At 36.1% G+C, this 18,161-nt stretch overlaps 1 protein-coding gene and 1 pseudogene across 2 annotated transcripts in view; one reads left to right on the top strand and one right to left on the bottom strand.

The window, feature by feature from the left end:
- Positions 1 to 10,637, top strand: part of LOC105057570 (mannosylglycoprotein endo-beta-mannosidase) — a 32,651-nt gene extending 22,014 nt beyond the window's left edge. For both annotated transcript variants that reach the window (XM_010940214.4, XM_010940213.4), the window contains 3 exons: positions 8,512 to 9,180; positions 9,285 to 9,512; positions 9,606 to 10,637. In XM_010940214.4, coding sequence (XP_010938516.1) covers positions 8,512 to 9,180; positions 9,285 to 9,512; positions 9,606 to 10,403 — 1,695 coding nt within the window. In that variant the 3' untranslated portion in view covers positions 10,404 to 10,637. The remainder of the gene's footprint in view (positions 1 to 8,511; positions 9,181 to 9,284; positions 9,513 to 9,605) is intronic.
- Positions 10,638 to 11,931: 1,294 nt separating this feature from the next.
- On the bottom strand, positions 11,932 to 13,420 carry LOC109506615 (inactive beta-amylase 9-like; annotated as a pseudogene).
- Between the last annotated feature and the right edge of the window lie 4,741 nt (positions 13,421 to 18,161).

The following is an 18,161-nucleotide window of genomic DNA, read 5'->3' as shown; positions in this document are numbered from 1 at the left end:
CTAATCCTAGGAAAAACTAACCGCATGAAGTACCTCACATGCATCAAGGAAAATCCTGTTTTTATCATTTTTGTTAATGGAAAAGATAATTTTGCATTTTTCATTTATCATCTTCATGAATACAACTCTTTAAATAGACTAAAATAGAATAGCTATTATGGTAGCTTTACAATTGTATCTAAACACATATGAAAGCTATACAATTGTGACTAATAATCAAATAAGTATAGTAAATTTGATCCTAGAATCTCTATAGTAATCTCTACCATAATAGCCATGATATTTACGACCATAATAGTCAGGATATTCTGATCTTGGAATCTTTGAGAATAGCCATGATATTCTGACCATAATAGTCATGATATTCTGATCTTGGAATTCTTGAGGTCATGCTTACCATAATAGTCATGATCTTGACAACTCATTATGATATTCACCATGATTCTATGTTTTATTCTTAACACTCCTCCTCAAGCTGGAGCATAGATATAATCATGCCCAGCTTATCACAAATGTAATCAATCCTAGTCTGGGTAAGACTCTTTGTAAACAACTCGGCCAGTTGATCTTTTGAGTGTATGTAACTGATGGAAATGAGCTTTTGCTGAATCTTCTCTTTCATAAAATGACAATCAACTTCGATGTGTTTCGTCCTCTCATGACACACTGGATTTAATGCAATATGCATAGCTGTCTGATTATCACACCACAGTTTCATAGGAGAAGAATCTGTCAAACCAATCTCTTCTAGAAGATGTTGAATCCACATCAATTCACATGTTGTATGTGCCATGGCCCGATTTTCTGATTCTGCACTTGATCAAGAGGCTATATTTTGCTTCTTACTTTTCAAGATACTAAATTTTCTCCCATAAATACATAGTATCCTGTTGTAGACTTCCTATTATTAGGCGCATCTGCCCAATCAGCATCAGTGAACCCCTCAATCTGTATACTACCATGATCTCCATACACAATACCCTTTTTTGGGGTTCCTTTCAAGTACCTCACTATACGAATTAAGGCATCTCAATGTACAGTAGTGGGTGCAGACATGACCTGACTCAATACACTCACAAGAAATACAATGTCTGATCGAGTGATTGTGAGGTAGTTGAGTTTTTTAACAAGTCTTCTGTATTTCTCTAGTTCAGTAAACATCTCCCCTTCATCTGCTACAAGTTTGACATTTGGATTCATAGGAGTTTCGCAAGGCTTTGCTCCAAGTAGATCAGTATCTGTCAAAAGATCTAGAACATACTTTGAGAAAGAAATATACCTTTCTTCAAATAAGCTAGTTCAATCCCAAAAAAGTATTTCAGTTGTTCCAAATTTTTGGTTTGAAAACTTGCCTGAAGAAACTCTTTTAGTGAAGAAATATCCTGTGCATTGCTCTTTGTAATCACAATATCATCAACATACATAATCAACAAAATACAACCACTGTCAGTATGTTTGAAAAATATAGTATGATCACATGAACTCCTCTTTATGCCAAACTCTATCACCACATCACTGAACCTGCCAAACTAAACTCTGGGAGACTGCTTCAACCCATATAATGATTTTTTTAATTTGCACACTTTACCATACTTCTCCTGAGCAACAAACCCAGGAGGTTGCTCCATATACACTTCTTCCTATAAGTCACCATGAAGAAATGCATTCTTGACATCTAACTGATACAGGGGCCAACAATAAGCAGCAGCTAAAGAAATAAATATGCGGATAGATGTCATCTTAGCCACAGGAGAGAAAGTATCAGTATAATCCATACCATAAGTCTGGGCATATCCCTTAGCTACCAAACGAGCTTTCAATCTATCAATAGAACCATCAGCCTTCATCTTCACCACATATTCCTACTTACACCTAATAGTATGCTTACCTGATGCGAGAGAAACCAGGTCCCAAATGCCATTAGCCTCAAGAGCCGGCATTTCTTCCTCCATAGCTGTCCTCTAGCCATTGTGTGACAACGCCTCATCTAATGTCTTAGGAATAGTCATAGAATCAAGAGAGGTAGCAAAGGAGCGGGTTGACTGTGATAAATGGTTATAGAAAACAAAGGATGAAATAGGATGGGTACAATTGCGTTTACCTTTTCTGAGAACAATAGATAGATCAAGATTAGAATTAGACGATGCGGAAGCCAGTAGGGATGAGATAGCCACTGGTGAATCTGCTGGTTGAGGACCTGCAACATCTGACTGGGAAGATTTATCTCGACAGGTGTAAACATAAGTAATGGGAGGACGAGGTGGACCAGATGAAGCAGTAAAGATGGGATAACTAATTGTGTAGATCAGAAAGTCCTCCATAGAATCCATCTTAGAAGTAGAAGGAGAGAGACTAGCAAACAAAGGCTTCGATTCAAAGAAAGTGACAACTTGAGACATAAGGTATCGACCTAACATAAAAGAATAACATCGGTATCCTTTTTGTGTATAGGAGTATTCAAGAAAGACACACTTTAATAATCGAGGGTCCAACTTATGGACCTGGGATCTCATATCCTGTACAAAACAAATGCAGCCAAGTATCTTTGGAGGAATGGAAAACAATGATTGAGTAGGGAACAAAACTATACAAGGTGCACAACCATTAAGAACAGAGGATGGCATGCGGTTTATAAGAAATGCAGTAGTATGAACCGCATTTGTTCAAAATATTTTAGGTACTCTCATTTGAAATATTAAGGCTCTAGCAACTTTCGTAAAATAATGGTTCTTCCTCTTAGCTATTCCATTTTATTGCAGGGTAACAACACATGATGCTTCATGAATAATGTCATTTTGTGTCATATATGTGTTAAATTGATCAGAAAAATATTCTTTGACATTATCATTACGAAGAATACAAACATTGTAATTATACTGAGATGAACATTGAAATAAAAAGTAGAGAAAGTATAAAATAACTCAGATCGAGATTTCATTAGATATAACCAAGTACTTCTTGAATAATCATCAACAAAAGTTACAAAATATCGAAAATCAGACTTGGAAGCAAGGTATGCTGAACCGATATCGCCGGTCGTATCGGCCGGCCGGTGGTATGGTTCGGTATGGTTTTATACCATATCTAACCGACGAAGGCGATCCGAATCGGAAGAAGAAAGAGAGAGAAATAGAGAGAGAGGAGGAAGAAAGAAAAAGAGGGAGGGGAAGGAGCCGGCGGGGCCGTCGGAAGGCCTCCGGCTTGTCGTCGTGGCCACCGGAGGGCGCAGTCCGCGCGCGCGGTGCCGCGGACGTGAAACAGGGGCGTCGTCCCTGTTTCACGATTTTTTAAAAAAGATAGTTTTAAGTGAAGCCGGCAAATACTTTCCCAGCTTCATGATTTTTGTTTTTTTTTAAAAATCTATTAAGTCCGCAACGCAGTTGCCGACTTCATGAGTTTAAAATCAAAAAAAAAAAATTGAAACAGACCGTCTGTTTCGAAAAAGAAGAAGGGGCGGAGCCGCGGAGGGCGCGGCTCCGCCCACGCCACCGCCCTCAGGCCATCGGCATCTGCTCGTCGGCCATCGGGAGCCTCGCGACGGAGGCACTGTTCGTCCGGTAGGTCTCTCCCCCCTCCGAGTGCTCTCTCTCTTTTTCTCACTCTCTTGAAAGTCTTATCGGGCGATACGGAGCTCGAAAGCCCTCCGACGGCCGCAGTCGGCCTCCGACGGCTCCCACCTCCCTCTCTCTCCTCTCTCTCTCTTTTTCACTTTTTTTTTCTTTCTGTACCGCCGGTGTACCGAATTTATCGATCGAATCGTGTCGGTTTTCCGTCGGTCCGGTATGATACGGGGTGTACCGGTCGGTTCGATACGGTATGGCAAACGCTGCTTGGAAGTAATAGGACATGGACCCCAGATATCAGAGTGAACAAGATCAAAAGGAGACAAGGCTCGTTTATTCACTCTTGGAGGATATGACACCCGATGGTGTTTAGTAAATTCACACGACTCACAAGACAAACTAGTTAGCAGTTACTGAACTTAATTCAGGACATTTTCTTCAAGACTTCTAGGGATGGATAACCAAGACGACAATGAAATTGGAATGGAGAGATGTCAGACCTGACAATAGATGCAATACCAGATGGGATAGTAGTAGCAACCTCATCCAGTAGATACAACCCATTTGACTCGCTTCCCTTACCAAAGATCTTCCGAGTCGATAGATCTTGAAACAAACAGTAGTCAGAAAAAAATGTAACACAGCAATTTAAGACTTTAGTGATTTGACTAACAGACATCAAGTTAAAAGAAAATTTAAGAAGATATAAAATAGAAGGCAAGGGTAGCGAAGAGGTAATGGATGTATCTTCACTATCTAAAACTTTGGTAGTGGATTCATCTGCTAGTGTTACATTAAAGCACTCATCAGATGGTTTATAATGGGATAAGATATCTTGATCACCTATCATGTGGTCGGTGGCACTTAAGTCAATGACCCAGTATCGAGATGAGGATGAAAGGTAGGCGACGAGGTTACCTGTCTTGATTAGAGTAGCTTTAGAGGAGGATGTCGACTGCTGAGATGGCTGAAACTGGGTGTACCTGGCAAACTCTTCATCAGACATAACTACAGTGCGCCCCTCGGGGTGATGAGTAATTGAATCAATTGGATGTGATACAGCATGAGCAAATCTAGATGCTTGATATTGAGACTGCATGTGCTGTGCCTGTGGAGGTTTAGGACACTGATGACGAAAATATCATGGTTCTCCACAGTTATAGCACACCCTCTAGCTCCCACGACCACCATATCCTCTACCTCCACGTCCTCCTCTACCACCACGTCCTCCATCTCTCCCTTCTTTATATCCACCACCATCATTATTCTGAGATACAAGGGCAGATCCATCAGACATATTCTTAGTATCTAGGGTACTCTCCTGGGTTGCACTGAGTACAGTAGTGACAACGATCAAGAAATTTACATCCTTGTTGGCCAACAATTATGATCGAATCACCTCATACTCTGTATCCAATCCGGACAACCAACCAAATATAAACAGTTTCTCACACTGCTCCATCATAGCTACATCAGTGAAGATCGGCATTGCCATACAAAAATCTTCTGTGGCTCGTTTATACTCATAGTAATACTCCATGATATTTCGCCCATTCTGACTTGGACGACTCACCTCTTGAGCCAAACTATATAACATTTTCATATTTCTAGTCCCAGAAAAATGCTGATGCAATAACTCCTATAACTCTTTCACCGTCGTAACATGCTGCATTGAGAGAGCCATCTTTCTATCAATGCAATTGACAATCTACAAAAACAATCTCTTATCTTCAGCCAACCATAGTTTGGCTTCCTTTTCTCCTTCAAGACATAACTCAGTAAGGTGTTCTTCCTTGCCAAGTCCTCCAACATTGACCTTGATAAGAAAACGTCATTCCACAAAATTGGATCCATCATCAGTTAGCATCATATCAATTAATTTCTGATGTGAGGACACCACTTTAACACTCTTAGGAGCCTCTCCTGACGCCATTACTCAAACACTTCACTAAATGATACCATAACAAACTACACCCTCACATCTCCACAACTCGCATCATGCTACCATAAATAATTGGGATCAGCCCAATCATCCCTATTAGAGACTTCTAATCTATAGGTTATTATCACACAACCTACATCCCATCAAAACAAACTCCACAATCATTGCAAGAAATCTGCGCTGAAAGGCACAAATCAGTAAACACATAAAGACACAAGCAGTAGGTTGTAAAAGGATTAATCTGGATGGCAGTATGGCAGATCTGCAGATCCGGTTCTAGGGCAGATCTGGTGGTCGGCAAGGGCTGGAAAGATGCAGATCTTGTTGTCGGCAAGGGTCAGAAGGGTTAGGAGATGATGAGAGGCGGCAAGAAGATGGCGGCTGGACAGAGAAAGGGAGTTTTGGGTCGGATATTATGTTAATGGAAAAGATAATTTTGTATTTCTCATTTATCATCTTCATGAATACAACTCTTTAAATAGACTAAAATAGAATAGCTATTATGGTAGCTTTACAATTGTATGCAAACACATATGAAAGCTGTACAATTGTGTCAATAATCAAATAAGTATGGTAAATTTGATCCTGAAATCTCGATAGTAATCACTACCATAATAGCCATGATATTTACGATCATAATAGCCATAATATTTTAATCATAATAGCCATGACATTCTGATCTTAGAATCCTTGAGAATAGCCATGATATTCTAGTCATAATAGCCATGATATTTTGATCTTGGAATCCTTGAGGTCATGCTTACCATAATAGTCATGAGCTTGACAACTCATAATGATATTTACCATGATTCTATGTTTTATTCTTAATAATTTTTAACACCAAATAAGTTAGTCTTTGGGCATATTTTGATTCATCTATGCTTTATATTGGTTCAATTAGCCAAAATCCTCTTTTTGTAGCAAATTAATAAGTGCATACTAATTTCTCTGCACTATAAGCATAAAGCACAACATGCTGATTGATTTGTTTTCTGTTCTTCATTATGGGAAATTTATCAGAGGGAAAATGGCAGGTTGAGTTTAGGTATGGTCTAGACTCTAGAATCTAGATAGTATATTGGACTGTTCTGTGACCACCAACTTTACATAGGGGAAATAATGGGAAAGAGACAGTAGCATATATTTAAGCAAGCCAACCAGTTGGTGAAGGACCAAATAAGAGAGACACGCTTCCATGCTTTCACATTTACCCACGAGTGTAAGACAGTTGGAAGGAGTTACAGTGAAGGGATGGTTAGGCAAGCCTACTAACCACTAGCTCTTTAGTCGCTATTTAAATATTTAGGGCTTGGTCTACATCTTATCATAACATGATAAAAAGCATGTTCTTTTTGACTTTATCAACTTTAGGTAACAACAAGATATTCAAGATTAACTTCAACAACCCAATGATTGTTTATCCTTTAACTCTAGGAAATGCATGTCCTTATATGACCTTGTATTGCAATGTTCCCTTCTGTTTGAAGCTTTTGATGTTTGCTCTCATTTTTCTGGAAGTCAACTATGTTATTGTTTTACTTCTTGGCTGCAACCCTGATCGTCTAAATTCAATGTAAATATTTATTGATGATATTTAGGATTTCTCATTTATTAATCATGTTTGGTCTTGTTTATAGCCATGTTCAATAAGTATATGAGCTACCATGTAACAGTTCTGTGGTTAGTTGGGTCATCTCTATTTTCCCTTTGACTCTTCAACCATTTTTAAGGTTGCAACTGATTTATAATGAATGGCCAGACCAAAGGGTACTTCAGCTATTTGGCCAAGTGGATAGATTAACTAAATAAGAGTAATGACAAATTGATACTCTATTTTGGCTGGAAACTTCTCTCTCTCATTTCTTTCACTTATTTCATTTCTCTTCTATTTCTTCCTCATCTATAAAGAAGTCAACAACAAGGCATGTTTACTTTCAACTTTCAAAGAAAAAAGCATTTGGGATTGTGGATTCTCATCACTGGAATTAAATTTGATGTGTAACCATGTTTCTATAAGGAGTTTTGATGGTCTAAGGCCAGCCACATTAAGGATTAAGGTAGCACTTCAAATATCCCATGTGATACTACACAGGTAAATAGTTGGCAATGCACATGAGGCCTCCATCATCTACCAGTAATATAAGCTCTTACCTTATAGGACCGGTCTGTAGCACGATATAATGTTGGAGTATGGTATTGACCGACACTTAACATCATGGATTCATTTTGTGCTCAACTTTTACTATTTGTGCACAACATGCCATGTAAGTTTCAGTTGTCACATTAAAATCTTGTGTTTCATGTTATATATTTAACCTAAAATAGTGGGAGTTTATGGTTGTATTCTAGACTGCTGCATATGATGCAGTTTGCATGTTTAAAACCTATTTATTAGCAAGGACCACATCTATCTAGTATGGCATAGGATGCCACTTGAATAGATGGATGAAAATTCATGTCTTTGTTCAAAAACATATCTTCCCTCAACCATATAATACAAGTGAAAATATGCCACTTACAGATACAGTAATTTCTTGGTGCATTTCAGCATCTGCATAGTTCTCATAGTGTTGCTTATCTTTCAATTTTAGGGCATGCTGTGTGTTTTTGTGGTGTGGCACAATGGTAGTAGGCATATCATGCCAAATCATCACTCACACCAGCATAGAATGTGATACTTCATTTGTTTGGCAACTATAGTCACAGGTCTTCGCTTAAGTGGCTACTAGATTTCCTCTCAGTTGCTATGAGAAAAGGGTAAAGAATTGCATAGAGAGGAAACAACTGAAAGATTATCTCAATTTCATTGATGAAATAAATGTCTTCTAGGCACCTCAACAAAATTTTTGCCCTATTCCAACAGTTATCTTGCTTGTTCAGAATTATCAAACCTCTGAAATGCATTTATTCCCTTTTTTTTTTTTAATGGATACATATATTAGGATTACTTATGGAGTAATATTCACATCATTTGGAATTTATCAGAGACATGTCCTTAATTTACAGGTGTGGCAAGAGTTCTGGATAACTGGAGATTGTGATGGACGAGGTGACCCAGTGTCAAATCCCAATGGGCCACTGGACCATGACCTTTTCATGCTATGTGCAAGGGACACTGTCAAGCTCCTCAGAAATCATGCCAGTCTTGCTCTTTGGGTAGGTGGCAATGAGCAAGTTCCACCAAAAGACATTAATGCAGCTCTTAAGAATGATTTAAAGCTCCATCCCTTTTTCATGTCTGTTGTTGGGAGTACTGCACTACAAGAGGATTTGCCTCAAGTTTCAGATGACCCAAGTAAGTATCTTGATGGAACTCGCGCTTATGTTCAAGGATCAATGTGGGATGGTTTTGCAAATGGAAAAGGAGACTTTACAGATGGCCCTTATGAAATACAAAATCCGGAAGATTTCTTTAAACATGATTTCTATATGTATGGGTTCAACCCAGAGGTTGGCTCAGTGGGGATGCCAGTTGCGGCTACGATTAGAGCAACAATGCCTCCAGAAGGATGGCAGATCCCACTGTTCAAGAAACAATCTGATGGATATATCGAAGAAATTCCGAACCCTATATGGGAGTACCATAAATACATTTCATACTCAAAGCCAGGGAAGGTCCATGATCAGATTGAACTGTATGGACAGCCAAGGGACCTGGATGATTTTTGTGAGAAGGTAAGCTGAATACTGAAGTCTAATTGTTTAGCTTATAGACACTTTTTTGGCTGCATTTATAGTCATTCCTCTAATTAATTGAGTGACGTTTATTGCCATATCAGGCACAGCTTGTGAACTACATCCAATATAGAGCTCTAATAGAGGGCTGGACTTCTCAAATGTGGACCAAATTCACAGGTTTTCTAATCTGGAAGACACAGAATCCTTGGACAGGCCTCCGAGGTCAGTTTTACGATCATCTTCATGACCAAACTGCTGGTTTCTATGGATGCCGCTGTGCTGCTGAACCAGTTCATGTCCAGCTCAATCTTGCCACTTACTTTATAGAGGTATGGTAAACAACCATAACCCATAGCATGTTATCATTATAACATAATCCCTCAGCTTCACAGAAATTTAACAAAAATATTCTGTTTTACCAGGTAGTAAATACTATGTCCGATGAGCTTTCAAATATAGCAATAGAAGTTTCAGTATGGGATCTGGAGGGTACATGTCCATACTACAAGGTTACCGAGAAAATCGAGGTTCCACCCAAGACAACACTTCCAATCATCGAAATGAAGTATCCAAAGTCAAAAAATGCAAAACCAGTTTATTTTCTTCTCCTTAAGCTCTTTAGATTGTCAAATACTGCCATACTATCTAGAAACTTTTATTGGTTGCGCTTGCCTGGCAATGATTACAAGTTGTTGGAACCATACCGGACCAAGAAAGTGCCACTGAAGATAACATCTGAAGTTCTCATCATGGGTTCGAGCTACAAGGCGCAGATGCATGTGCAAAACATCTCTAAGAACTCGAACTCCAGAAGCATCACCTGGAAGAGAGTCGAGAATAAAAAGGATGATAATGATTTTGACATAAATTCAGTTGAATTGGCTGAGCAAGTTGTTCCAGAAAAACAGGAAGGTGGTGGTGGTCTATTAAGCAAGATTTGCAAGAGCTTCTGTCACCCAACATCGCCTAACATGGTCAAGATAAATGGGACTGATTCAGGAGTTGCCTTTTTCCTTCATTTTTCTGTTCATGCTGCGAAGAAAGATCAGAAAGATTGGGAAGACACAAGAATCCTTCCCGTCCATTATTCCGACAACTATTTCTCACTTGTTCCTGGTGAAGCAATGACTGTTGACATCTCATTTGAGGTGCCTCAGGGCATCAGTCCTTCCATTACTCTTAGTGGCTGGAACTACCATAAAAACCATAAGGTATTTTGATGCATTATTCTGTCTATAATGCACAAAGACTTTGCAACTAGTTTGTTCTAGGAGAACGTTCTCATGAAGAAAATTTGATTGTTGAGCCCTGATAGAGAGAAAACTTTGAAGATTTGTGGATACCATATACATACTGTGGCCTAAGTTCATGATTGTACTTGATTATGTATCAGCATCAATAAAGTTTGACTCTCCCAGAGAGAGAAAAAAAAGAGAACAGTTTATGTCTAAGAATATCTTTCTGGTGTCATAAAGTAATTGCCTTAGCTTGATCATGGTGGGGCACATTTGTTGATTGTTTTGTCCTTAAGCATCCGTCATCTCTGGACCACAAAAGAAAAAGCGGGGATACTTTTGAGTTATGACATAACAGGATGGCAATGACCGGAATACACTAATAGCCCAAGCAAGGTGCCCACTCACCAACATATAGAAGTAATTAAATAAAAGGAACATATGTGAGGTCAAATTTCCATACAGCTTTATGAGGTTTCCAACTTGTTTAATTCTCCAAAGGAGGAGGTAACTTCATCTTGGAAAATAATATTTGGTGCAGAACACTTGCTGATTAATAAATTTAAAAGACCTCCCTTTCTGTTAGGCTTGGTACATGAAATGAGAATAAATGGTTTCGCACCCAAACCATAAAAATAAACAAAATAAACTGATCATAAGTGCAAAATTTGGCACCGAATTGATCAGGTTAGGTCCACCTCCAACTTGACCTAGACTTAAACCTAACTGTCTCTAGGTCAAAGATTTAGACCTAGACTTGACAGTTGCTGGGTCTAGCTCGGGTGATGTCTCCTTTCAGTTGGGGTATAAACAAGGCCAGACCTAGATTTTTAAACTATTCTCAGGGGTCAAACTAGTTTTCCATGTGGATGATTGGATCTGGTTTGATTTTATGAGATCCATATCTAGCCTAATTGATGGATCATAATTCGAGACACATGATCAACATATAAATCTTAACTTTGGTTATGGATCGGATATTAGTCAAATTGATTGCAGTCCATCCAATCCATTTGCAAGCTTAACACAAATCAGAAGTCCAAAAAGGTTCTTGAGCCCTCTCTCTGTCTGTGCCGAAAGAGGAAAACTGAGGGCTGCGAAACAAGTGAACTTTTCATGAGCCATCTAGCGTTGTTATGCTCCAAATGTGCAAACATATTGCATCTGTCGTGCATAGATAACACATCTCTACTTAACAGGGCATCAATGTGTAATTAAAAATGAAATGCTACTCAAGGTCTACATAAGCATGAAAGCATCACCTTGGAGAAGGCTGACATGTGGCAAAAAGATGAAGAGGTCCCTATATACAATGATAAGCATCAATTTACTGATAACAACACTTAGCACAGCAACAGCTCTTCTTGTAATTGAAAAGAAAAGCCATTTTAGTATCCTCAAACAAATGAGGCTACTGTGGCCAAATATAAGCAAGTTTTTTTTTTCTCAAACAAGACCATTCTGTTTATCATAGAAGCTGAAATTAATTATCATGTGTTCTGTTTCACAAATCTCAACAGCAACCAAACAACATGTTCAAAAAGGAAGCATCCAGTTTCATAAGAATATGCTATCCAAAATTGGAGCAGAAATGGGCAACAGCACTTCCCAAAATATTCTATATGCGATAGCTTAACTCACCATACAACACAACAAGGCAGCTTTGACACATTTTAGTCTAGATGCCCCATAAATTAGCAATATATGAATATGACTTAAGTTTGTTCTCCATATCTCCACAAACTGATATTATCAACCTATTTTGGCAATTCTAGATATCTCAACTATAAGTACATCTGTACAATGAGTAGAACCATATCCTTACACTGCTTGTATCTCTCAATCATTTTCTAGCACTGAACCATGATAAAGATAGCTTCTCCTCATTGCTTGGGAAATCATCTGAATCAATCTCAGGTTGGGTCATGCTTCTCACAAACTCCATAAACAAACGCCAGTGTTCCAGTGAGAAGAAAGTGAGCACCCATTCTTAGATCCACAAAAGAATCGGAACTTGAATTCGCTACAGATAGACTATCCTTAATTTCAAGAAAACCTTCTGCATCAAATGCCAATAAACGAAGAATATTCCCTGGACACCATCAGCCCATGCTTCCAACACACACATTCATGCTTTCAGGTAGCAGTGACCAGGCTCAACCTCAGCCATGAAGCTGTTCTTGGTTCAAGAGGTCTTGCAAATATCTTGGCAATAGCATCATAACCATCCTTGCTGCTTGTGTTCTGTAATACCAGGCACTCAATTAAGCTGGTTGGGACCGAGCGTCCTGCCACCGTTGCAAAAGTGACACCCTTAGAGATAATCCCTGGCAAGTCATTCAACACTTTGGACGCAGTGGAGAGCCTGCGATCCATGGGAAAGAAGCTCCCTTGAATACCACAAGAGGAAGAAATTTCGAGAGGCGTTCTTGCTGGAACTTGGAGAATGGTTGTACTTCGTGGCATCATGGGGGCCAGAAAGGCCCCAAGATTTGTTCCCTGTTTCCTCTGTGCGTTATTTGAGATTGGCGAGCACGTATTGTCATGGAATGAGGTTTTTCCAATGCCCGTAGACCGATGGCTTCCAGATGATGGAGAGAATGAGGGGTACTGGAGCTCGCCATTGAGCCACTGGATCCGAGACTCACGAAAATATCCTAAAAATTGGGTGGAAAGAGAAATAATCATGAAATTTACATCAAAACAGGAAGAAGAGTATAAAGGTGGAAGCTTTTGATCAAAAGAAGCGTAAAGGTGGAAGCTTTTTGCTTATCATGGTGGAGCCGACGAAATCGCAAAATGCGGAGCAGATGTGGAGGTCGTTGGTAGCAAAGGAGAGCAGTCGGGGTGGTGACGACCGAAGCAGTTGGTGAACAGGAGGTAGAGATCGGTGTCGACGAGGCGAGCGACCCAATCGGGGAGGGGAAGGGAATTTTAGGTATAACAACACAAAGACTTGCATGATACTCGAGTGGGTGGTTGGTGGAACTGGACGGAAGCAACAAATTTTCAGTGAATTTTATAATGGAGACGATTGAAAATTTTTGAAGTGTATTGAATATACATGCAACATGAGCAAAAATCATATAGAATATCTTCTTCACTTTCCCTTGCTTATTATAAAAGGATTGAAATATTTAAGTTTCATGTTAAGTTCTACATACAAGTTATTTTCTTTTGTCTAATGTGATTTTTTTTCCTTTTTTTTTTTTTGTAATACTAGGTTAGGTTTAATTTTGAACAGCTACAATGCATTTAAGAAAAAGCATATATCTTAAACATGAAAAATAACGAGGCAAAATGAATGGTTATTATTTATGTTGATTGTTACAAAACAATATTGCATCTAAAGTATACATATTTTGACAAATATTTTAAATTCATAATAACTTTGCCTATTGTTATATATAATAATAGGAATGATAATGAACTATGGGTTTGGTTTTATTAAAAATATCAAAAAAAAATAAAGTGCTCGATAAAGCTATGCGATGTTTTTCGATAATGCTATTGCTTCATTGTGCTTACATGGTATTTTGGATTGATAAGATTTACAAGACCACAAAGCATTGGTCGAATATAGACATGCCACACTAATAAGTTTTCATGGACATACTAATTTTAATCTATATCCTCGTTTATTGATGAATTTTGTAAAATATTGCACTTATCATATTATAAATTATAAAAGTTAGTTATCTCAATAGGGATTTCATATAATATTATTAAGTGTATATAGGAAACTTGCTAAGGTACATAGTAAAAGCTTGCTATCTATTCAGTAAAAAAAAATTATTAAGATACAATAATCTATTAATTGTTTTAGAAATTCCACATGTGAGTAATTATGAAAAATTAAAAACCTCCTAATAGCTTTGTCTTTTATGCTGCATAGATTGAGGATATATCTATTTAAAGTGATAACTTTAATTGGTAGACTTTTAAAAATTTGTAAAAGCCTATAATCTATTTAGCAAAAAATCCTTAAGATGAAGCCATCTATTAATCCATGTGTAGCTATTACAGAAAAATTATAAAGCTATAAGTACCCTTTATATCTGTACTACATAGATTGAAAAAATACCTATTTAGAGTGATAAATAGAACTTTAAGTGGAAGATGTTTAAAGATTTTTAAGAGTATGCCATCTATTTAGCACAAAATTCTAAAATTATTGATATCTATTAATCTTTTCCAAGAAAATTCTGCATGTAAGTATTCAAGAAAATTAAGAAGTTATAAATATCTTCATTTCTGCCACATGGATTGGAAATAGATATATATGTAGTACTAAATATAACTTTAATTGAAAGACTTTTAAAAATTTTTAAAATAAGAAAGAATTTAGAGAGATATGGGAATATTGATAATAAATAGAAGGTAAGTAATCTATCTAAAAAGAACTTAAGAATATTGAGGGAGATGTATAGGTAGAATTAGTTGCTCTATCTCCTACCCCAAAAGATTAATGCCATTCATCCCTACTTTATTGAGAACAAGGTCATCACCCTTCTTATGACTTTCTTTCAAATCTCAATTCTCTCCTTATTGGCTACTATAAAGAAAAAGAAAAAAAATTTCATTAAGTTCGTGCCTAGCTGTTGTTTTCTCCCATACATATTATTATCCATGGTTTGCCGAGATTTTATTCTATGATAGCATGAATAGTTTTTCTATTATAAGTCCTTACGTGGATGCCTTTTTTCTTGTACCATCTACTTTTTACTAGTTAGTAATTAAGTTTTAATTTAATATCATCTCTTCTTTCAGAACAAACAATATCATTCTCCTAGTATCTCTTTTTTTCTAGCTGTGACTAGTGTATAATATTGACCTGTAGAATTAGAAGTAAATTCTTCCTCAGAATCTCTGAAGTTATCGTAAAAGGAAATCTAATTAGCTAATATGCAATAGTCTAATATTTCACTACCATTGATAAAAATTTATAGAATTATTTCAAATGTTCTTGTGGACATATGTTCACCATGTGTACATCTCTAAATTAGTTAATCTCTTATTGTGAGAATTGAATTCTTTCTCAAGACATCTTAAATTATAAATTAGGGAAGTGAATCATTATCTAATTATTTTTTAAAAAAAATCAAATTTTATTTTTAGAAATAGAATACTCCGAAATAAATTTATAACATATAAAGATGTTTTTATTTTGTCCATGTCAAAGCCACCTTGGAAGTAACATATGAGGGGATGATATGGGCGATTCTATGTGAATCTCTAGCTTCCCATTGCTAAATTTGTCCTCCACTAACAACAATGACCATGTATGTTTAATCATTGTAGGATGACTATCACACATCGATTCTATAATAAAACTGTTGAGTGGTTGAGCCTTCTTAGGTAGTACAAATGGTATATGGGCATAAGAATTCATATATCAGAATTAAAATTTCGAAGGTGATAGAACTTGGATGAGGTGAAATTCGAGAGGAAAAATTGATTCATCTAATGTTCCTTAGAATTTATATCGATACACTGTTTGATAGTAATTGCTATTTTTAGTGATACGAGAACAAGGTTTTAGATGGGGATGTGCCCCCCTAAGTCAAGCATGATATAAATTGGATTCAGTTATACATGTTGGAGCCATATCAAGCTCATTTGTTTCATAAGTTATTTCAAGCATAGATGAATGGTCCTTTTTTAGCTGAAATTCTAGATTTATTTTTACCAAGTTAGACAACATCCCTCTACATTTGGAAAATGAAAATCCAATAAGTTGCAATAGATTTCCTGGGTTATTACCTAGCTGTGAACAAGAAAAAAAGGACCATGTAACCTTCATTCTTTTAGCTTTTAGGGAAGCTATGTTTTGTTGATCGGTCTATGCTTCTAATATGTGCCCAAGAACCAATTATTTTCTTTTTAGACCACACAGATAAGTTTCAGCTTCAAACTTTGCAGCAAGTCTAGTAACATTTTCTTTTCTTTTTATTTTTTCCTTGAAAAATTCCACACATCAACATTTGGTTGAACAAAAATATATATATATATCTAGAGAGTATAACAAATGTGACCGAAGCTTGGGCTAAGACGATACAGCAATAGATGGTCAAATAACCAAGAATATAGGCCATGTTACTTCATTCATATTAGCTAGATTCTTAGAAAAGGATAATGCATTTTTTGTTACTATATATTTTGTATGAGTTTACCACCAAAGAAAAGTATACCTCCATGACAATATTTCAACAAGAGTGAGGTATGAAAGGAATATAATCTTATCTTTTTCTTTCGAATAAAAAATATAATGATTTCCAACTTTAATTCATTTAAATTATAATCTTCATTTTAAGATAATTTATTTAATTAATCCCTATTTTAAGATAATTTTCAACTTTAATTCATGTAACTTATAATCCTATCTTTTACAGTAAGTCTAGCTTTAAGATATTTCTCTTAGCTCTGAATTTATTTGTTGAAAGGCTACTAAACTAAAATAAAACGTATTAATAAACTTCAACTTTTTGCAAATCCATCTTAAAAATTATTTTCAATATTTTATGATTCTTCTAATGCAATTCAATCAAGACTTATCTCCATTTATATACTATATATATGCATATTAAATCTTGTGCAACACATGATTCTACAACTAATTATCTGGAACAATGCAAGCCGATTTGTTTAAGATATCCATTGAAATGATATTAATCTATAAAATTAAGATTTTTATCAAAATATAAATGGTTAATATATATTATATTATGTTATACAATCTCATCATATCTAATCCGATCTTATATTATATTATATTATATTATATATATATACACATACATCAACTTTTATATATTGGTCAAAATCTTGGAATAATTCAGCTTTTTCAACTTTGTATGGTTTTCATCTTGATTGTGATAAGATCAATTCATCTAAAAATCAATCATATGCTTGGATAACCAATATATTGATGCCAGACTTTTGCTTGAATTAATCGGATAATCTAACAAGGCTCAACAGTATTTTTCATAGGAAAATATCAAATCATTTTTTTGAAAAAAAAATTTTACCATAAAAGTAAAAAAATAAACTTCTAAAATTTTAAGTTGAAAAATATTTCTCTGAATTGAAGTCGCCCAAAAAGTAAAATAATATCAAGTTTCAAATTTGAGTAAAAAAATAAATTTTATTATTAAAATATAAGATCATTTTATATATTTATATCTAGAAATATTAAATCACCTCGACGTAAAAAGAAAATAACAAAAACTTTTAAAATCTGAATAGGAATATGAAATCTCGTTATTAAAGTATAAGATCAGTTTATTTATTTATTTTTAGAAATAAAAAAAGATCATCTCAAAATAAAAAAAAGGGAAATGAATAAACTTTCAAATTTGAATAGAAATCTAAAATTTAATAATTAAAGCTTTATTAATAAATTTATCTTTTTTTTTATTACAAACGGAGGATCATATGCATATAATTCATAAAATCAGAAAATAAAAGATTCTACAAAATCTGTGGGTACGTCTCACTCTGTGGTCAGCTCCCGCCTATAAATTTATCTTGTTTCAGAAATATTTTTATCGTTCCCCCCCCCCCCCAGATGGAAAGAATTAAAAAAAAAGAAAAATAGAAGAAACCCAAAATATAAATCCACCCACCACGGTCGGAACAAAAAGTGGGCGGGGGAAGTCGGGCGAAAGAAAGAAAAAGAAAACAAAAAAAAAAGGGGGCGAGAAAAGAGAGCAGGTTCACAGAGCTCTTTTTCTCTCTCCTCTT

This window comes from Elaeis guineensis, chromosome 14 (assembly GCF_000442705.2).
Source record: "Elaeis guineensis isolate ETL-2024a chromosome 14, EG11, whole genome shotgun sequence".
NCBI lineage: Eukaryota > Viridiplantae > Streptophyta > Magnoliopsida > Arecales > Arecaceae > Elaeis > Elaeis guineensis.
The sequence above is the reverse complement of the archived record's forward strand: the minus strand, read 5'-3'. Positions and strand labels throughout refer to the sequence as shown.